The 22390-nt window shown below is 41.9% G+C and overlaps 1 protein-coding gene across 1 annotated transcript; it reads right to left on the bottom strand.

Annotated features, from left to right (window-relative positions):
- Positions 1–34: 34 nt before the first annotated feature.
- fam13c (family with sequence similarity 13 member C) lies at positions 35–22183 on the bottom strand. Its single transcript, XM_061837854.1, has 15 exons — positions 21720–22183; positions 20799–21000; positions 20504–20710; positions 19407–19587; positions 18147–18289; positions 12021–12862; positions 9244–9487; positions 8932–9061; positions 8668–8749; positions 7409–7626; positions 7245–7328; positions 5961–6065; positions 5233–5423; positions 5005–5106; positions 35–3383 (listed from the first exon to the last, which is right to left on the bottom strand). The coding sequence occupies exons 6-15, from the start codon at positions 12244–12246 to the stop codon at positions 3257–3259; spliced, it is 1509 nt and encodes a 502-aa protein (XP_061693838.1). The 5' UTR covers positions 12247–12862; positions 18147–18289; positions 19407–19587; positions 20504–20710; positions 20799–21000; positions 21720–22183; the 3' UTR covers positions 35–3256.
- Between the last annotated feature and the right edge of the window lie 207 nt (positions 22184–22390).

Raw genomic sequence — 22390 nt, 5'->3', positions numbered from 1 at the left:
GAGGGCGGGGGGGGGGGGGGGGACAGGGGCGGGAACGCACCTCCCCTGTGCGCTGGGGGAGAGCAACACTTGCATGAAAACGCACACGCACATTCGCGCACAACGTCGGCCATCAACACAAACTGTTTTCACCCCCCCACAAAAAAAATCACATTCTGTTCTCGTAACATATTAATATTTTTTTCAAGAACAAAGTTGTCAAACATAATTCTTGAAAAACAAAATTCAATTTTTCTGCCAAAAAAAGTGACTTTCCAATTTTATTTTTTCAATATTATTTTTTTGTCTGGGATTGTCCTGACTTAAATCTTGTTGCTCTTGCCGTGTAACTTTTTTTTTCATATTTTTTCTCCCAAAAAGCTGACATTGTTGTCGTCATGTTCCAAATGCGGATTTTTGAGAGAAAAATAGTTTTCTTGGAAAAACGACTGTTAAAATTGCAACATTGTCATAATAATTCCCCATTTATTTCTCTCATGTTGTTTTTCCCATCACAACTTTTTTCTCATGCTACAGTCTTGCAATTTTTTTCACAACACTCCTTTTGTGATTTAAACATTACTTTTGCACTCCCAAAATTGTATTTACATTTTTTAAATTAATTTTAATTAACTAATAATTCATTAATTTTTTTCTCACCCCAAAACATTTTACTCCATTGCCTTTTACAAGCACATTTTTTTAATATAAAATGCTGTTAAAAGATTAAATTTTTCTCTTAATATCCTCTTACAATATCCATCCATCCATTCATTTTCTTAGCCGCTTATCCTCACAAGGGTCGCGAGCCTCTTATAATAAATAGTTCAATGTTGTTCTTGTAATTTTTCTTTTTTAAATAATTTTTAGTGGGGATGTCACTTTAGGCCCAATTTTTTTTCATTAGATTATTAGAAAATTATCCATCAGTAATGCTTTTCACAATACGATATTTCACTTTATGTGATAATATCAATCTTGTCATCTTTCTCTCAGCGATCTTTTCTTCTTTTCCCCTCCTCAAACTATTATGGCTTTAATCCAAAAGAAAAGACCCCCTAATATAAGAAAATGTTTTTCAAGAGTTATGTTTTGAAAAAAATGTGTAATATTAAGACAATATGCAGCACACACGCAACCACACACACGCTCGGGGCGCATCTGCCTGGATTCATGAAGACGATCCCTTTGAAACAACTCGCAAATTACATATTTTTTTCTTTTTTTGCTATTCTTGTCTCTACGCTTCATTTTTTTTTTTTTTTTGCGGTTCTAGCGGAGGACGCCTCCTCGCTACTTCCACTTATGGCATGGAATGATAATACAACGTTCTGAGGCTGCCGCATCCTGTTATTTCTTTAAACCAAAGGTATTAAAAAACAACAAAGACTTTAAAAATGGAAAAAAAAAACAGAAGCTGTGGATTCTGACTGAAAACTGGTGCAACGGGCCTCTTGAGCGTCTACTGTGATAAACACGACTGATAACCTTTAGAAGAAAAGAAAAAAAAAGGCATGATGCTGTCTGAGCACGGGTATACTGTGTCGTCGCCATGGCAACCCTTTCTGCAACAGTCACCGTTGTCATTGTTGTGCTGTGGTCGGTGGTGGAAAGGTATTTTAAAAAAAAAAAACACTGTTCAGCGGGGATTAAATGTGAAAAAATATTTATTTTTTATTGAAACATTCATATGTACATGGAGGGTATTCGGAGTGCGCTCGAAAGCAGAAGTGCGCAGAGTTCTGGTTCATCTCGCTGAAAACATTGAAGGGGGGGGGGTCGTATCAAGCAAGCTGGGTGGGGGAGACACCAGGTGGAACTGCCAACCTTCAGCAATTTGCAAAGTCAACAGAGGAAGGACGGTGGAGGATCTGGTGAGATCGCTGGCTTCACAGTTCTGGGGACCGGGGTTCAAATCCCGCCGGCCCCGCCTGTGTGGAGTTTGCACGTTCTCCCCGTGCCTGCGTGGCTTTTCTCCGGGCACTCCGGTTTCCTCCCACATCCCAAAAAGCATGCAACATTAATTGGACGCTCCAAATTGCCCTTAGGTGTGATTGGTTGTCTCCATGTGCCCTGTGATTGGCTGCCCGAAGATATCTCGGGATAGGCTCCAGCACTCCCGCGACCCTTGTGAGGATAAGCGGCTAAATGGATGGATGATGGATTCAAAGTAGGTCACACTGACTAGACGGTGGAAAAAAGTACGAGGAGAAAGACATAATTCGGCGGAATATTTTTTTTCAAGAAAAAAATTGTAACATTGAATCACTGTGCGCATCAAAATCTTGAAAATATAAAAAAAATATCATTCATAACATAAATACTGCTCCCATTTTTAAATATAGAAAAATCCCAACATTACAACTTTTTGGTGAGGGTGATACATTTTTCATGTAATGATACAACGATTTTTCACCAGAAATTGGATTTTGTTTAGAAAAAAAATGCTTTATCAGAACTTTTTTTTATATGTAACCTGACTACAAAAATAATTTTGTTCACCCATTTTCCTGTAATAATGTGTTGCCATTAAAATATTTTTTCCCCTCAGATTATTATTATTATTAGAATAAAATGACTGTTTCAACAGAAACAAAAGAAACAACTGAATATTACAGTAACCATATTTTCTAAAATCATGATTACAAAAAGAAAGGCATAGTTTTGATTTTTTTTTTAAAATGCTGAGAAAAAAGTTGCAATTTCACAAAATATAAAGTCAAGAAAAAGTTATTTTCCCACTCAAAAGTGGATAAATTTAAATATTTTTTTTAAATACATGGACAGTTTCAGTCGAGGGAAAAAAATGGTTGAAATATGAACACATTTTTACTTTCAGCACAAAATCTTTCGGAGCGACAAACAAATTTTGTTCTCAAATACTGCATTATTTTTTTCTCCAGTACTCTTGCATTTTTTTCTTGAAAAAAAAAAACTTGTCAAAGCTTTATGACTTTTTCCTCATAATTGTACAGTTTTTTTTTTCTGTTCAGCATGTCCTTAATACTCCCTCGCACCTATTTTGGGCAAGATATTTAGAAATTGCATATTCCACAATGATGACAAAAACAAAAGTAAGTGCCATAGATATTTACATGTACCGTTCGGACTTCGTAATGCTCCACATCATCCGCTTGCTTCCTCGTCGTGTGCTTTTTGGACGTTTCCACGCCGTCCGACATCCTCCTGTAAAGTGCATCTTCAATATCATCATCATATTGATAATCATCGTCGTCCAGTTCTTTTTTTTTGGGCTTTGGACTCCGTCATGAGAAGCTCAGTCGCTCTTGGGCGTGTCCTGCTTTTTGCTGAGCAGGGCCTCCAGCAGCCGGAGTTTGGCTTTGAGGTTCTTGTACTGGCAGTACTCCTCCGCCATGGGTCCGCGGTCCTCCTTCTGACAGACCCTGTGGGAGGGGAGAGGATGCTCAACTCGATTTTTTTTTTTTTTTGGGGAGCTTCCTTAACTCTGTTGGCGCTCCCTTCCTCCGATAGCCTTGTACAGTGTGTATTGTCATCCAAAACGGGGGAAAATGAATGTGTACAGAACAAAAAAGGCGTGTACAGTTGATTTTGTGCTGGATTTTCTTTTATTTTTTTTTTCTCGCGTGTACAGTGGTGCCTTGACTTACAAGTTTTATTTGTTGTGGGATCTTAAATCATCTTTTCCTCCACTGAAATCAATAAACGGATTCTAGCCGTTCAAGACCCCCCCCAGAAAATACCAACCAAAATTTATGTAATGTTTACAATAAGGGCGGCCACCCAACACTTTTTTTTGTTGAATTTGTTGTGTTTGCCCCGCCCCCCAAAAAAAAACAAAAATATGACTTCACCAACTATGCTTTTAGCCCAAATGAATATTACAACAAATTCCACTCATGGATAATAACATTAGGTACAGCTGCACAATCTTACTACACCGAATTTAATTGATGTACGAAGTGATTTAAAAATATATATTTGGGAGGGGCAGCGCGGTGGGTCATCTTGTAAAGCGTTGGCTTCACAGTTCTGAGGACCCGGGTTCGATCCTGGCCCGGCCTGTGTGGAGTTTTGTGGTTTTCTCCGGTCACTCCGGTTTCCTCCCACATCCCAAAAACATGCAACATTAATTAGACCCTCTAAATTGCCCGTAGGTGTGATTGTGAGTGCGGCTGTTTGTCTCGATGTGCCCTGCAATTGGCCGGCGACCAGTTCAGGGTGTACCCTGCCTCCTGCCCGTTGACAGCTGGTAAAGGCTCCCCGCGACCCTCGTGAGGATAAGCAGCAAAGAAAATGGACAGATGGATGTTTACAATAAGAAAAAAATACCACGCCACATTATTTCGCTCAGAAAAGAAAAAAATACATTGGTAACGTAATTTAATAGAATGTAAAGAATGAAAAATTTGTGCATCATGATTTCGTGCATTAATTCAACGGGGCGCGAAAAAAGTAGTAGAAGAAGAAGCCCGTGAGTATTGTTCAATACTTTTGTCCGCGTGTGTTGCGAACGATTCTGATGAATATTTTAGAAGCAGCGCAACGTCAATGCTAGTTTTGTTAGCCCGGTTACTAGCATTAAGCTAGTGGACTCTTGTATGTTGTTTGGATGAATACACTATATGTATTTCTCATTTTACTATTATTGTTTTAGTTTACAGTCAACTTCAACTGGGAGACCCAATAAACAACAGCTCGAACCAACTTGGACATTTTGGAAACCGTTTTTTTCCGCCAAACTGCTGTTTGCTAGGAAGTCCGCCGCCACCGTCTAGTGCGTGTGATGCCAATGTTTGCTTGCACACATGACGACGGGGGAAAAAAAAAAATCAAAATCATGCGAGCGACACTTTGTATCTTGAAAAACTTGGAAATCGTGTCTCTCATAAGTCAGGCAACCACTGTATTTCATGAAATTTTTTAAAATTACATTTTGTTCTTATTCTCACAACGCATTGTTTGAACCCAATGGTCCCAAGTTTGTTTGAAGACAGAATAAAATAGAAAAGTCAGATATTTGTGTATATTTCTGTGTGTGTGTACCTCCCACTGAGGGTGTAGAAAAGGTCCTCAAATTCCCGCAGTGCTCGGTGCAGCCTCCGTTTTTCCAAACGGGTGATCCGAAGATGATCCAATAATTCCGATCTGGCAAAAATATCACATATCATTCACCGTTTATCGAACACCCGTAAAATATGTAAATGGTGAGATTTTTGATTGACAGAGCAGATCCACATTTGCAGGATGAAAAAAAAAGGTTGCAGTCCCTACCTGGAAGCCTCATGGAGCGTCGCCATGGTGACAGGCTGCGGCTGGAGACACTTGCCCTCCTCCAAAGGCGACACCAGGGGCGTGTCGGACGTTTCCGAGGCGGGAGGGGGCGGCGGCCCCCCAGTCGACGCGCACTGCTGTCTCGGGTTTTGCTCTTTGGGATGATCTTCGTCGGAGCCCTCCTCTTCCTCCTTTGGCCACCGACAAAAACATGCGGGATAAAAATGTACACAATGCACTGGACGCTCCATGTAGTGTCCTCGTGTGGCCAGCAAAGTACACTACAAGTATTTGCATTCTGAATGACCGGGTGAGTCATTCTTAAAACATTGATTTGGGTTTTCTCGTTTGAACATTAAATAAATCATGTATATTTGTGTTTGTTGAGGTATTGATTTAGTTATTATTACAATAAACAAAACAAAATTTTTGATCACAATCATTTGAACTTCTGTGAAGATCCTATTTTTTTTTTTTAGGTCAAAACATAATTTTGTTTCTTTGGTCTAACAAATAAAATTATATTTTCCTGTGTATTGCATTTTATTATTTTAATTTTATGAGTTACAATTTTTAATCAGCAACAAGTAATACGAGTTGCAAAAAAATAATGAAATAAAATAACTGGAATTTAATCGAAGGTTCACTTTCTTTTTCTACAAAACTATTTTCACTGAAGATTTTGGTTTCAATATGAGTGAATAAAAGTTTTGAGGTGTTCTACTCACAATGGTGGTAATGAGCGTGCAGGTACTGGAGGAACGCAGCAGCTGTTTGAGGACGCGGTAGCGCTCGTAGAAAGGTTTCACCAGAATCCGCTCGCTTGCGCCACTCTAAAGACGCAAACCCAGAGTACGATGTTACTCACAGCGCCGTGCAGTACAACGAAAACGTTATTCGCTCGGATTACTTCGAAAGGAAGCAGCTGGCGAGGGGAAATATCACTCAATAGATCCTATATCAAATGCAGTATTTTGCTTAACCTGATCAAAAGCACAAGAAATATTGCCCTGCACCCCATAAAAATTAAGATCTGAAGAAAATACTTGTACCCTTGTGAGGATAAGCGGTACAGAAAACGGAAGAATGGAACATAAAACACATAAAATTTAAATAAAAAAAATAAAACGGGAAGTCAGTTTTTGTTATTTTGTTTGTATAAAAACATAAAAATGAAAAACAAAAAAAATATTATAATCCAAATATTGCATAAAAAAATAACAATGTGCTTTGGTAGAGTTTGGCATTAGAAATCCTCATGCATCTTCAAATATTTTTAGTTATTACTTTTGAAAATTTTAAAAATAAAAAATAAAAAAAGATCATGTATTTCCAACTGTAGCCCTATTTATCTTTACTGAGGGAGAAGAAAATGTGTTTTCGGTACATTTTGCACTAAAAATGAAAAAAAAAAAATAAAGTCTCAAAAAAGTAAAAAAAAAAAAAAGCAAAAATGTAGAACAATTTCAAACATTTTTGTTAACCTGCAAAACCTTTGACATCATCAATCCAACCATTTTCTTTGCCGCTTATCCTCGCGGGGAGTGCTGGAGCCTATCCCAGCTGCCAACGGCAGGAGGCGCGGTACACCCTGAACTGGTTGCCGGCCAATCGCAGGGCACATCGAGACAAACGGTCTCATTCACAATCACACCTTGGGGCAATTTAGAGCGTCCAATTAATGTTGCATGCTTTTTGGAATGTGGGAGGAAACCGGAGTGCCCTCCCGGAGAAAACCCACGCAGGCACGGGGAGAACGTGTAACCGCCACACAGGCGGGGCCAGGATTGAACCCAGGACCTCAGAACTGTGAGGCAGACGCTTTACCAACTGATCCACCGTGCCGCCCTTTGACATCATTTAAGACTAATGTGGTTCTTGCATTGAAATCAGTACCGGTATTTAAACTACACGGTAAACATCCAACCTCCATGGCTAAAAATCTAGTTTCCATGAGATAAGGTAGAAAGGAACTAATCACACGGCCCAAAAGTATTTTTATTTTTTTTTACCGGGCGTCCGTGCAGACTCTCAAAGTAGAGCAAACACTTCTGCAGGCTGGACTTCTCCAGGCTAATTTGCGAATGGCTCATCTCCTGCACATGAAAACGCTCAACGGTCAACGTCGGACAATTTTAGCGCGCAATCGTCAACCGAAAAGCCGAAGCAGGCCAACCTTGACGCTGTCGGGCAGGCTGAGCTCTCGCCGGCCCTCGCTCAGTCTTTGGGTCATGACGTGGACCGTCTCCTCCACGCTGGGCTTGGCGTTGCCGGCGTCGCTCGCTTGTTGAACATCCGGCCCCGGAAGAGCCGCCTCGCTCTGATTGGTCCTTTCCGGCGGAGGATTCGGACCTCCTTTCGAGCCGCCTTCCTCGGCGTGGCACAACTTGAGCTCTGCGGGACGAAACAAACGACGATTGTGTTTTTTTGAATCACCGCAACATTACACAATTTAATGAGAGTTAATTGTAATATCAAACTACACTGCATCGTACTGTTTTGATCCGAAACATTACAGAAATGTGTTCTCTTTCATGGAACAATTTATCATGTACTTCCAAATTCTGAGTTAGTGCTTTTGATTAACAACAAAGAAAACATATTTTTTCTTCTTTGGCATAAAAACTCCAAAACAGGAATAACAAGTACCTCTATACTGTGTGTTTATTTTTTCAAAAAGATGGAGAAAATGTGTTTTGTTGTGTTGTATTTCAAAGGGAAAAAAATCACCAAATGTCTATTTATTTTTCCAATCGGATAAATATATTTTGAATATATATTTAGAATATATAATGAATAAATAAAATAAGATAAATCAATTCAAAAAGTTATATATATATATATATATATATATATAATGTATTTTTATTTATTTTATTTATCCATGAATCTATTATATATATAAATTATATATTTTTTATTTTTATTTATTTAGCTTGTTTTATTTATTGATTATATATTCTATTTAAAATGTATTTATTTATCTATACAAAACATTAAGAAGACGTGTCATGTGTCATGAAAATCACGTCATCACTACTTCTGTGTTGTTTTATATAAATATATTATATATATATATATCACACAATGTACCTCCAAATTTTTCTTTTCACATGAAGAAATTAAATGAACAAATTTTGTTTCAGATAAAAAAAAATAAATAAAATTGAAAAGGGAAGAGATATTTTCTTCCCAAATTATCTGAGTTTTTTTTTTTTATCTCAAAAATAAAGAAAATATGTTTTTGTTGTGACTTGTGACCTTTGTTGTGATTTTTGTGAAGAAACTTATTTTTGTAAACAGAGAGCCCCTAAATTTGGATTTATTTCTTATCCAAAGCAGTATTTCGCATAATTACGTAGAATATAAAAAAATTGAAAAAAAAAATTTTGTTGTGCATGTTTGCAGGCAAAATCTGAACGTTGGCATCAAGACCTTTCAGCTGCTTGCGGCTCTTCAGGAGCTCCTTGATCAGTCTGGCGACTTCCGGATGTGCGGTCTTGTCATAATAAGAAGGCTGGGGAAAAAAAACAAAAAACAAAAATAGAAATCATATAAGAGGCCACGCCCCCCCGTCTACCCATCCGTCTTAACTCTCCCGGAAAAAACACGTGACATGTTTTGTGTGTCGCAGTGTTGAGATGTGGCCTTCGCTTGCGGGCGTCTGCGTGACTCGAGCAGTTGGACTTTGGCGGTCACCTTGAGCCTCTCCTGCTCAAAATGCTCCTCGAGCTGTCTGATCCTCTTCCTCAAGGTCTGAACGTGCCTCTTCAACACGGACACGGACAGCGAGCGGTCGTCTGCTTCTGCGCGGGAACCGCAGCGCGCCCTGCACGCCATAAAGAAAAGACAATTCGCAATGATTGAAAAAAATAATTGGTCTAAAAAAAATAAAATAAATAACTGACCATTTTTTTGTCACCATGAAAAGTTCAGGCACAGTTACGTGCAGTAAAGTGTCGATATGATTCATATGGACTGTAAACTAATAATAATAATGTGTCTTCTTACATGCGGATGTGCTGCGAGCAAGGCGGCGACGGGGCGGTGTCGGGGTCCAGGTTGTAGCGGAGACTCCTGCTCAGGTTGGGGCATCGAGGGGACGGGACGGGGCATTCGCTGGTGGTGAAAGTGCAAAGCAGGGGAGGGCTGCCCGGAGAGCTGGGCGGGGGGTCCTCGTTTCCCGGACCCCCCGGAGGGGAGGAGGCGGTGGATGGAGCGGGAGCGTACGAAAGGTCCTGGGATGGGGCTGGGACTGTCGGAAAAGGACGAACAAAACAACATCATGTATTATGGAAAATTGGCTTTTTATATGCACACAATAAGTATATTTGTAAAATATGTTACAATTATTAAGAAACCTAGAAACAGCATTCAACTTTGGGTAAAAAAAAAAAGTATATACTATATAGTATAGTATTTAAATAAGTATTATAATATATAATAATATATATAATATAATATAATATAATAATAATATATAATTAAGTATTTATTAATAAAGAACATCTTTACAAGGAAATATAAAACAGCAGTCAGTTATTTTAAATAATTTTTGCAACATGTGAAAAAAAAAAGTAGAAAACATCCATCCATCCATTTTCTTAGCTGCTTATCCTTACAAGGGTCGCGGGGAGTGCTGGAGCCTATCCCATCTGTCAACTGAACTGGTTGACAGCCTGTGATTGGTCAAAGTCAAAGTCCATCCATCCATCCATCCATTTTCTTTGGCGCTCATCCTCATAAGGGTTGCAGGCAAGAGGCAAGGTACTCCCTGAACTGGTTGCCTACCAATCTCAGGGCACATGGAGACAAAACAGCTGCACTCACAATCACACCAAGGGGCAATTTAGAGTGTCCAATTAATGTTGCATGTTTTTGGGATGAGGGAGGAAACCAGAGTGCCCAGAGGAAACCCACGCAGCCACGGGAGGGCTGGGCTTGAACCCGGGACGTCAGAACTGTGAGGTCAACACTTTACCAGCTGATCCACCGTGCCGCACTTGATTTAGATAATTCAAACAAAAATAATGACATCAGACGTAATTTGCACATTTGACAGTGAAAGTCAGCTCGTGTTGGAGCCTACGGGGGGCAGTGACCAGGACTTCAACATTGAGGTCTAATGTAGAACCTTCTAGACCCCTCAAACAAGTCAGCCAGTCTACGTGCAGTACTATGAACATTCACTAGTGGAGGGAAGTCAGGGTGATGGCTACCCCTTTAATAATTTAGTAGCCTATTCTAGAAAATAGCTACAATCGGTAGAAAAATGGCATATTTGAGAATTTTCATGTCTGCGTAACTGGTCTGAGGTTCTGAGACCGGAATTAATTTACACCTTGTGACTCATCTTTCCGCCATCCCGAGCGAACAACCGTGGACAAACAATCCCACACATGATGATCATTTTTTATTTAGCGCAGGTGGTGAGCGTGTCTGCCTCGCAGTTCTGAGATCCAGGGTCCAAATCTCTGTTGCTCACCCCAAGCATTACAGAAAATAGATGGCCGGATTATGTAAATGATATCCTGCTCAAAAACTGAAGCTGTAATTTAATGTTTAAACGTGCAAACATTTCTCATTGGAAGATTAAAACTTGCTTTTAGCGGGGCTAGATGACATCGAAGTTTTTGTAATACAGTACACAAAGAAGCATTGTTGTCAATTCGAACGCCACGCGAAAAATATTCGGAAATGACATAATGCGCGCGGCGCAACCAGCGCACTTCTGTTATTCTGTATAAGGCATCCTCTGTACACAGACGTGTCCCGGTAGTGACTGTTGTTTTTCTTCTTATCGACGACAACCGTATTAACCCCCAATCACGGCTCCAAAGAAGGCAAGTTGCTTGTTTAAAGTTATTCTGCACTTTTGTTAATAAAAAAAGTTTACAAGACTGGGAGCTGAGTCGCTACAGATATGGCGATGCACTCTCAGCCTAGTGTACTCTACTACTAAAGCATACATTTTATGCCAAAAATAAATATATTTCTTAAATTATTTTATTATATAAAGCATTTAAACCATACATGTATTTCTAGTATGCAGTTTATTATCAGGAAAAGCTACAAAAAATGCTTTAAAAAGCCCAATTTTTTAGGCTTGGAACTCATTATTTCTTTTTCCATTCATTGTAATGGGAAACATCGATTCGGTTTTCGAACAAATCACTTCTCGTGGTCGAGAACTGAGGTATCACCGTATTTTCCATTTAACCCCACATGGGTAGTGTTGGGGGGCAACACGCAAAGAACTGCGCGAAGCAACTCAGTGTCTCACTCACGGGCACATCAGATGTGCGAAAGAAATTTCATCTTTCTCGGGGTCTACTTCAATGAGCTTATTTTTGGGCCACTGGGACTTGAACTGGCCACCTTCTGTTATGTCTTCCTACTGCTTTCATGACAACAACATCTACACCACATTTGGAAGACATAAATTGTCATATATTCCCTTCAGGTTCTTCTTTGGTTCGGTACAACTTCCGTTACATGGCAAAAGGTAAAATAACATTAATATGAGTATTATATCTGGTTTGTGTTTAATTAAATAGGCCCAGATACACACAAAGTAAATGTATGAGTTAACTGAGGTCATCATTTCAGTCGCATATTCATTCTTACTTTTTGTGATGAAATGTTTCTAACGAGTACCTTTTATTGACGAACAACCCCCGAACATGAGAATCGTTACATATAAAAAGTATGAAAGTGATTTACTTTTGTGTCACCTCCCACATATTTATGCCCAAACGTGATATTTCGGTGCGCGTGGATGCACTCACCGTGCTGTGATGAGTCAACCGTATCCCGAGCCGGCGACGTCGGAGACGAGTGGAGGAGCGGCTTGTGGTCCAAACGCAGGCTTGGCTGCCTGCTCGAAAGAGACTGCTGGCGGGCCGGCAGGTTCTTCTGCTCTTGTACGTCGTCGTGTTCTGGGTCCGGCGGACTAAAATCAGCCTCCAGGGCTTGAAGCTTGAGGGAGGGGCTTTGGAAGCAGAAGCAGAACATGGCTGCAAGCCGAGAGGTGTCGTTCCTGATCTTAAAAAGTCCTCCGGGGGGGGGCGGGGGGGGGGATCGAAGGCAGAGTCCTCCCCTGGAAAGGTGTCACGCAGCGTTTAGGGCGCGAGGGGAAGGATCGTAAATGCTGGCGCACGCATCCCGTCAAACGCGGTGTCCGCCCCCCTCGGCGTTCCTCACGTCTCGAACATCGCCTTGACCGCGATGGAATTCAAACCAAAAAACTCAGAAGGACCGCATTCCACACATGTTGGCGTCCAAGCGCTGGATGCGGCACAGAGGTCCATCATGCGGGAATACGTGACGGGCAGATGATCCTCATACGCACATGGCGCTCGTTCCTGGCCGGCATTCCCCGCGCTCCCGCTGCTCAGCTGCCTCCACATGGATTATTCATCAGGCGCGGCAAGAAGGGGCGCGGCGGGAGTACCGCTCGGGCGGTTGCGTGCGGCGTGGGTGTGTGCGCGTGCGTGAGATCAGAACGGGAGGAAGAAGACGACGACGATGATGGTGATGATGATGAGAGGGGGTTGCCACGGCAACGTTGACAGAACCAGCTTCGGCGGCGGCGCGGGAGTCACGTAGCTCTCGTTCACGAAGATGGAGGCTGCAACGGAAAGCAGTTTTGTTTTGAGGCGTTTCGGGGGTGGCGGGGGGCGGGAGGTTACACGGGCGGGGGGGGGAATGTATGACATCATCATGGCTTCAAACGCTGCTTTCTCACGCTCCCGCACTGTTCATTCATAAAAAATAAAAAAAAAACCACACAGCCTTGTGCGTCACAAGGGTAGGCGGGGGGAGGATGAAGGAAGAGGGCATCTACAGATGAGGCACCGAATATAAAGCATGACCGCAAAAATAAAATAAAATACTTACATAAGCTTTGAAAGTGCCTTATTGTAACACATGAGGAGTCTAAATGTGGCACCGAGGATGGAGGGTCCCATTGTACGTCATTGCCCGTGTCATTATCAATATGTGTGTGTGTGTGTGTGTGTCTGAAGCGCCACATCCCTCCTCCTCATTCCGCCTGAAGGAGGACCGACACAGTGCTGATGCGGCGTCGTGTTGCGGTCCATTGAACGTGGCACGTACGCACCAGTAAATGCGACTTACAGCGTGTCATCAGCTACCTGCCAAGCCAAGAGTATTTTGCCACAAGTTTGTGCGCTTTGAATTCCGATATATGAACCCATTCATGGGCAGGGTGGCAATTTTTTGCCTTATTGAGATAAAAGTCTCCTAACAGGCCACAATCGAGGAAATAACACTTCTTTTTCGTTTATGGTTCAGTTATATGATAACTTTACTCATTTATAATAAAAAAAAAAATATATATATATATATAATAAAATTATAATAAAATATATATATATAAATATAAAATGGGACGCTCCCCACGAGAGGGTACTTGGGTTTTCTTAGTAGATCATCGCAAAATATCATTAAAGGATATATTTTTCAAGGGAAAAAAATGGTATCGCTGTAATCCAACTAGTTTATTACATTTATGTACTGTAAATAAGTCAATTAAAAGCTTAATTTTTTTTTCGTTTCAAGGTACCAAACTTTATTGTGTCCTATGTCGGTGTCAGAGAAGGTTTATCTAAACAGCTAACAGAAACAGGTTTCAGACGCTCCATATGTACTTGAGGCAGCCATGTTGGGTCAGGAAGGAAAGGGAAATAACTCTGTGTTAACTTTGACCGATGAGTTATCCTCTCCTAATACCAAATTATGGCTTCAGATTAAAACACTTCAATATTTTGGTATGCTGAGGGATATAATGCGTGGAAATCATCTTGTCCCAAAAATGCGACGCTGGCCACGAATGGGATGTGCACGTACGTTCTAATGAACTCCAAAACAAGAGCTGTCAATTGTTCATGGCAATTCTGGCTTTTACCATCAATTTTTCGGTACGAGTTATCAAATTATTGTACCTTTCGTTTTTGATTAGGTGGATGGTGGGGCAGTTTGCATGTTCTCCCCGTGCCTGCGTGGGTTTTCTCCGGGCACTCCGGTTTCCTCCCACATCCCAAAAAACATGCAGCATTAATTGGACCCTCTAAATTGCCCCAAGGTGTGATTGTGAGTGCATCTGTTTGTCTTCATGTGCCCTGCGATTGGCTGGCGACCAGTTCAGGGTCTACCCCGCCTCCTGCCTGTTGACAGCTGGGATAGGCTCCAGCGCTCCAAGTGACCCTTGTGAGGATTAGTGGGTAAGAAAATGGATGGATGGGTGGATAGTTTTAATCAATACTGTATCAGCTCTGCACTGAAGTGTGTGCAAAATCACGTGTGTTTGTGCGTGTTCTGCTGTTGTGTTGCTCCGAGGCCATCTGGCAAGTCCATTAAAGGTTCTGGCTTAGTCATGTGCGACATCAGCGAGGCAAAACCGAGACAACCTTTCCCGCGGCTCTGCACTGTAGAAGCAGCGCGCAACCCGCCATACTATGTCGGCCGAAAGTAGCCAGTTCGCCGTCACATGACAGCCACCCGAACCCCCGTGGCGGCTTCGTGTTATTTGGACTGGAATCATATCAAAAACACGTCTGCGGGCACGGCGCCGCTCCAATGACCCACTTGTCACAGCGGCCGCGGGACGAGCAGGGCGGAGGCGAGGCGAGGCGGCACAAAGGAGGACAGCGACGACCGCGGCGTCCCGAGGGATCGCTTCACGTCGGCGAAAGATGTAAACAAGGACGCCCATCAGCCCTTTTTGAGTTTCACAACCACGTTACCAAGGTGACCCCACTCTGTCATGCAAATTAGACAGCTGCTACTAGTATCATCATTCAAATTCAATCGGACCAGATGCAGTACATCGACCTGCAGATTTGCCGCGTACCTCCGGCCAAGGTAAAGGTCACCTGTAGTGAATGAATGGAATTTGTCATTTTGGCAATGCTAGAAATATTAACCATATTGCATGACAAGAGTGTCACTCAGGAAAGACTTAAGTGCTAACAAAACAGCTAATCCATTTGCTCATCTTATATTAGTGTAATTTCCGGCCTATAAACCGCAATTTTTTTTTTCACACACTTTCAACCCTGCGGCTTATGCAGTGATGCGGGTAATTTGTGCATTTTTTTCTAACAGCCGCAAGGGGGCACTCGAGCGGAAAAGGCAAGAGTGGTGGAATATATGTGCCAAGGAAGTGACTTTTACCTGTATGTTTTTTTTATCTGGCCTTGTTAGCACTGTGCTAGCGTGTTGCTTCTGTTTTTGTTGCGTCTCAGTGATTTTTACCAATATCTTTTTTTAAGGCCCTGTTAGCGCTGTGCTACCGTTAACACTGTGCTAGCGTCAGCACTGTGCTAGCATTAGCGCTATGCTAGCGTGTTGCTGCTATGTTACTGCCGTGTCACAGGCACTGTTTGGAAAGGAAAGCTGGGATGTATTATTAAAAGTTTGAAAATCTTTCTGAGTACAGTCTTTCTCTGTAAATATCTCAATGTGGGTACATGAAGCTTTAAATCAGGTGCGGCTTGTGTATGTACAAAATGCTTTTTCCTTTAAAAATGTACTGGGTGAGGCTTATAATCAAGTGCGCTCTATAGTCCGGAAACTACGGTGTATATACATGTGTGTGTGGAATTCTTTCTCCTGGGTTCTCTTGATTCATGTGTTGGTTGGCATATTACTTTACAAACACGTCATTTTTGTGTGGAGTCCTAATACACTGTACGACGGACTCATGGGTTTTAGTTGTTGTTTTTTGTACTTCAACAATAATCAATTGCAAATTCCATTTCCAGAGTGATGAATGTACCGTAATTCCTGGCCTACAGAGCGCACCTGTTTACAAGCCTCACCGAGAACATTTGTGAAGGAAATACTATTTGTGTAAAAAACGCAAGTGCGCACATTGAAACACAAGATATTTACAAAGAAAGACGGTACACAGAAAGAGTTTAACGTTAGCGTCGCACTAGCGCTAGTGCTAATTCTAGTGCTAACGCATCGCCACACTAGTGCTAATGCCAACAGGGCCAGTTAAAATAAAAGTTACCAGTAAATATCACTGAGACACGCCAGTAACACAACAGCAACATACTCGCACAGCGCTAACGCTAGCGCAGCGCTAACAGGGCCAGTAAAAGTCACTTCCACGGCACATATATTCCACCGGTCTCATTCTTACCTTTTCCGATCGAGTGCCCCTCATGCGGCCGTTAGAAAAAATGCACAAATTATCCACGTCAGCGTGTGAAAAATGTCGCGGCTTGTAGGCCGGAAATTACGGTAAGTGTTAATGGTATTTCTCTTGACGTGTACTCTGCCTCTCAACCACAAACAAACACAATAGAAAATGGGAGCGCTGGAGTAAACTCTGGAGATTCGAGCTCTCTATAACAATGAGACCCGAAGGGCCTCTTTAGCGGCTACTTTAGATTTCGAAAAGAAGCGTGCAGCAGAAATGTGCTGCACTTGATACACGACTCATAAAACTTTAATGAACAACTCGCAGCAAAAAAAACAAAGCACACTGGCCGAATCTGTAAACATTTGCCCAACAAACATGCCTAAAAAGACAAATGACTTCATTAGAGCACTTTAGTGGAGACGTGCATTTTTTCCCCCACAATTTAATACAGCCCCCGGGTGTTTGAAAAAATGTCTGTGACCCACTTTCATCCGAATCTCAAAATCTAAGCAAGCGACTGAACTGCAAAGCACATGCGAGCGGCTTTTTTTTTTTCTTTTTCCCTTGTAGAGGCCATTCTACACATCTCGAATATTATCACAACCTGATGCTCGTGGCTAACGCTAATCCGCACATCTCACAAAACTCACTCTCGCTTTGCTAATGTTTAGCGGTTCATCGGTCTGCACATTAGGGAAGATGCATTTTGCGGGTTATGGGCAATTTGGAGTCGTCAATTAACGACCAGTGCAACTTTTAGGGTTGGGGAGGAAACTGGAGTGCCCAGAGAAAACCCACGCAAACTCCACACAAGCGAGGGCTTATTTGAACTCGATTCCTCAGACCCGCTAAACAGTCAAGGACTTTTCAAACTGTTTTCAATGAGGAAAAATTGAACTTTAGAGTATTGCATTTTATCACAATAAATTAATAACAAAAACAAGTGTAAGAATGTTGAATGTAAGGAACTACTGTGTCGTGAAAAAAACGCTTTGCTAGACTTTTAGCGTGAGGAACGTCAAAGACATCCCTGCATCCTTAGATTTTTCTGTATCTGTAGTCTAACAAAAATTTGGACACAGATGCTCTGAAGCAACAGGCGAAGCACACAAGAAGACAACAACAACAAAAAAGCAACAACATGCTTTTCCATCAAAAATGCCCAACAGCGAAGCAAACAGCTGACACCAGGCCGCCTTCCATTAGGAAGGAAAGTGAGCACTCCACAGTCAACCGGCGAATTCCTTGAGGCAGAGCGGCTCACTGGCTGCCTCCAATCACAAAGCGAGCCCCCCCCACCAAAATATTACACACGGCGGGATGTAGTCGCTTGGAGCCCCTGGAATGAGCTGCAAGTAGGCCACAGGGTGTGCGCACATGAGCACTCGCATTCAAACAAACCACTCTTGTGTCATTTATTGCTACTGACGCGCATTCAAGAAAAGAATATGCATGTCAATCTTGCATTTGTTATGCTTATATGGAGTTTATGCATATTACTTGAATGCAAGCAAAATATTGTAGCTCCCCTGTGGTTACCAGGAAGGCTTCTCGCAGGAATGGCTCAATTTTCAATTGTTAGGTTGGATTTAAATAATTACTAGATTGAAGCAGCACGGCGAAGCATCTGGTTAAATCGATGGCCTCACAGTTCTGAGGATCTGGGTTCAAATCCCGGCTCCACTTGTGTGGAGTTTGCATGGTCTCACAAAGACAGTGGCAAGAATTTAAAAGTCACCTCAGAAAGGCTCAGGGAACGACGTAGACGATGGGCAGGAGAAGCCAGGGGGGAGAGGGAAGATCTTGTGCTTCCTGAAGAGATGGACCAACACGGTGTTGCACACGTTCTGCTCCTCCAGCATTTCGGGTCCTCCGGGAACGCTGCATGTGGATGATAGGGGACACGGCTAAACACCAAGTGTCGTGGCTACAACTTAGATATTTTGAAACACTCCCATCTAGTGGAGGGAATCATGTATCGGAGAAGTAGCAAAGCGTTTTGCAGTTGTGCCTTGGATGGAAGTGTCCCCAAGAAAAGCAGTTTTGCAAATATTGAACAATTCATCAATAAATGGGCTTCAAGCTGTTGATGTTTATCACTAACCTAAAAATAACACAAAGACAATTGCACATTGTGCACTGAGAATTTTAGGAAAGTGCCCTTGGCTGAACGCTAAGAAAAAATGCTAAATTCTTAACATGCTAAGGTTAGCATCAATAGTTGCAGTTTTAAAAGCTGCTATTAAACTGACAATATGTAACAAGCGGGGTTTTAGTTTCTCACTGCTGGACTCGCTGTGCTGTCGGCGCCAACATTATAGACTGTTCAATGGGGTGGTGAGCGGGTCGCCACGGCAACAAGCCCGCTAACCGTAAAAGAGGCTGAGAAGCTGCTATTTTGCAGTAATTGCTTTAATGTCACCGATACGGGAATTCAAACGACTCGGGGCAACCCACACCGCTTGAAGTCATTCAAACCTTAAATTCAGCGTGTAAAAATAGAACCACGTTAACCTTTTATTCTGTATACAAAGTACACAAGGTACAGACAAAACTAGCAGGGGGAGTGTGAAGGAAGGCCGGTCAGAATGACAGGTCAGGGTGGCTTACAGAGCAGGCACGGACGGGCAAACGGGGATATTTAGAGCCTCGGGTAGCAAATATGCGCAAGAGCGACTGAGGTCGAGCTGTAAAGCAAGCTGCAATATCGGCAAGATGGCGAGCGCATATGCTAACACCCGACATGCTTTCGCGCGTTTGAGTGCCGACAAGTGAGTGAAATTATCAGTTGTGTTTTTTTCCAAATACAAACCGACCCTTTAAACAAAATTCTTCCATTCTAATACTTTTAAATATTGTAAAGGTGATCTTTGAAATAACAATTTTAGCATAGTTGATCGCAATGGACAGGGAAAAGAAGACTAAGCTGCGACTTGGTTCCACATCACTGACGGAAGTGATGTACGGAAGACTTGAGGTCCCTCGCGGCGCGACTTACTGAAAGATGTAAGGTCCAAAAATAGCAGCGAGCATGTCCGCCGTCATGTGATTCAACTGGCTGCAAGCTGCCACTCTGGACAGGAAGTTAACGAAGTACAACAAAACGGTGAGGTTCTCGTCCGGGATGCGGCAAAGGTGTTTTGTCATGGACGTGTTCAAATGGGCTTCGTCAGCATTACCTGGGGAATAAATGAAATAAAGTCAATGAAAAAGGACAGTAGAGTATTTATTTGCTATATTACAGTTCACGTATTGCTTGTATAGTACATTACAGTTGTTGTTTATTAAATAGAACAGCATAATGTAGTTCCTCACGTGCAGATCTCTGATACGTTTGATTTTAATATAGCAGCAATGACTCATAAGGTCAAGTTGGCTCTTATTCTTTGCACACCAAGAAAACCTTACTGAGTGATCTCAACTCTACCGTAATTCCCGCCCTACAGAGCGCACCTGGTTATAAGCCTGGCACACAGAAATAGTTTAATGGTAGCACGGGGCTAGCGTTAGCGCGGGGCTCACACTATCGTTAAACTCTTTCTGTGTACCGAGGCTCATAACCATGTGTGCTAACGCTAGCACCGCGCTTACGCTAGCCCTGCGCTAACGCTTGCGCGGCATCACCGCATGAGCGTGTCTGCTTCGCCTGTGAAAGCGTGTGAAAAAAAAGTCACCGGAAATTATGGTAATTGAAAATGATCAGAATGCCACCGTTTAAAGCACAAGCCGCAGTCAAAGCTCCACGAAATAAATTCACAAATTAATTGCGTCCCATTATGAATGGCCATGTTTGAGAATTGTGCTCGTGTACGTACGTCAGTGGAGGGCATAAGCTACGGTTTAGTCTAACCATTCAAATCTTGCTAGCAGTTTTAAAACTGCATAGTCCACCGATAAGACCATAAAAGTATCTGATTTCCACTCTTCTTTATCGAGCCTGATTTCATCGTGATTTTGAAGTCTACGGCCCTTTTAGTAGACGTCGTCGTAAAGTTGCACTGGTCATAAAATGGACTATTGGCTGTAACTGCCAATTGTGCATTTTCCAGCTGAGACCACACCAGGTTTAGACGATCCCGTGCCAACAAAATGTACCTCTGAAGCTCTGGATGAGATGTCTGCGTTGGTACTCTGGGACTATGGGATCAGGCAACTGTTGAAAAAAGAGCTTGAGGAGCGAAGCTACAGTGGACACTTCTTCCAGTTCCAGTTTGACATTCTCGCCATTATCCAGCTGACACCTCAATCGGTGGATCTTCACCACTGAGCCGCCCGCATGAAAAAGATCCGGGTGGTCCATCCCTGATAACGAAAGAAGATAAAGTCACTAATGGTTTGAGGATTAAAGATGGACTAAGACAAAGTGTCAGGCGGTGTGTGCATCCGTTACCATTTTTTTCCAAGAACTCCACCATATCGCGTAACACCAGCGGTATCCCGTGTATCATCTTCCCGTTTTGTCTCAGAGTCTGCAGGGAAACACCAAACACGCCGTTGGGCTCTACTACAGGCTTTGAGATCCGGCCAGGAGCATCTGGATCTTGGTTGAAATGAATACCGAACCGAAGCTTTATCGCCGAACACCTTTCATGCTGCAAGGGGAGAGATATACAGTTGAACGTGAGTGATTTAGATCAAGGTTCTGCTACTTTTAGGTATTTATTTTCCATTATTTCCACTACAAACCAAGTGACAAAATGAAAGTGACTTCAAGTGAACCATGATAAAACACAATTAAAAAAATAAAACTCTTATTCTTTACCTCACACCAAATGTATCGGTACCCAACATTTTCTAACACACTACAATGTAAAAACCGAGAGCCCGTACGAGTTTTGAGGCCCCGAATGCGCGAAACTGTACAGTATTCATTTCGACTGAGCTACAAAAACATGGTGCGGTTGTCAAGAAAGATGCAGGTAGCTACAAAGAGGAAAGGGGCAAAAATGAGGAGACAGCATGGATATTTTGATGGGCGGTTGGCAATTGCCCCATTCACCAACTAAACTGAAGCATTTCGGCGACAGAGATTCTCCATATACTAGGCACAGGAACATAAAAATTAATTTTAAAGTAGTTGAGTGTTATTGTAAATCTCAAGATGTATGTATTCTGTACAGCATATATTGGTATGGCTTAGTATTTTGTGTTTCATTTACGCTTGAAACATGGAAACATAACATTAGTTCCGTTAAGAGTTGTAACATGATGTAATTACTCTTAATACACAATTACACTTGATAGTTTTAAGGTTAGACACCCTCAAAAACAGACAAGGAGAAAGAAAATAATTTACCAAAGATTTACTTACAGAGATTAATGAAAGTTTTCCTCCCATTTTGGAGACTGATACACTGGGACGTCAAGCAATCTTGAGAGGTTGGGATTTTCTCTCATTTACTGCCATTTTAGTCTCAGAAGGGATTGCCTATCTAAGGCTTTTTTTTTTTTGTTTTGCTTAAGAAATGTTCTTTGTGGATGTGAATATATTTTTCCCTTAATCTGTTCTCTAAAAACAAAAATATAGATTAGGGATTGAGGTCAATTTCGGTTGTTTTAATTGAAGGGGGGATTAGCGGAGGGATACGAAGCAATATCACGACGTGATTTACCGAATACGCGCTTGTTTTCGATTCAAATATACTTTACTATTCTGAATAACTAAGACACTTAAGGATATTTGGTTTCAAGATAAAGCAAATTATATTCTGTAGCGCGTCTCGACGGAGAGTGCTTGTTTTGATCTTTATTTGTAGCACGTCACGGGCCACTTTCACGTATCACGGAACTATTTGTGCGACGTTGGGAACGCTTGCAATTTCCGGGTTTTAGAATTTTTAAAAAGTAAATAATGACCAACCGACGGATTTTGTGTAAACAGATCATATGGAGGTAATATATATAGTGTTTTTGGTGATGTATTGATCCTTTTAAAAATGCGTAACGCCGACGTTTTCTTTGCAGAACCAATGACGTAGAAAT

The sequence above is a fragment of the Syngnathoides biaculeatus genome, chromosome 12, assembly GCF_019802595.1.
Source record: "Syngnathoides biaculeatus isolate LvHL_M chromosome 12, ASM1980259v1, whole genome shotgun sequence".
Lineage (NCBI taxonomy): Eukaryota > Metazoa > Chordata > Actinopteri > Syngnathiformes > Syngnathidae > Syngnathoides > Syngnathoides biaculeatus.
This window is presented reverse-complemented; position numbering and strand designations above follow the sequence as displayed.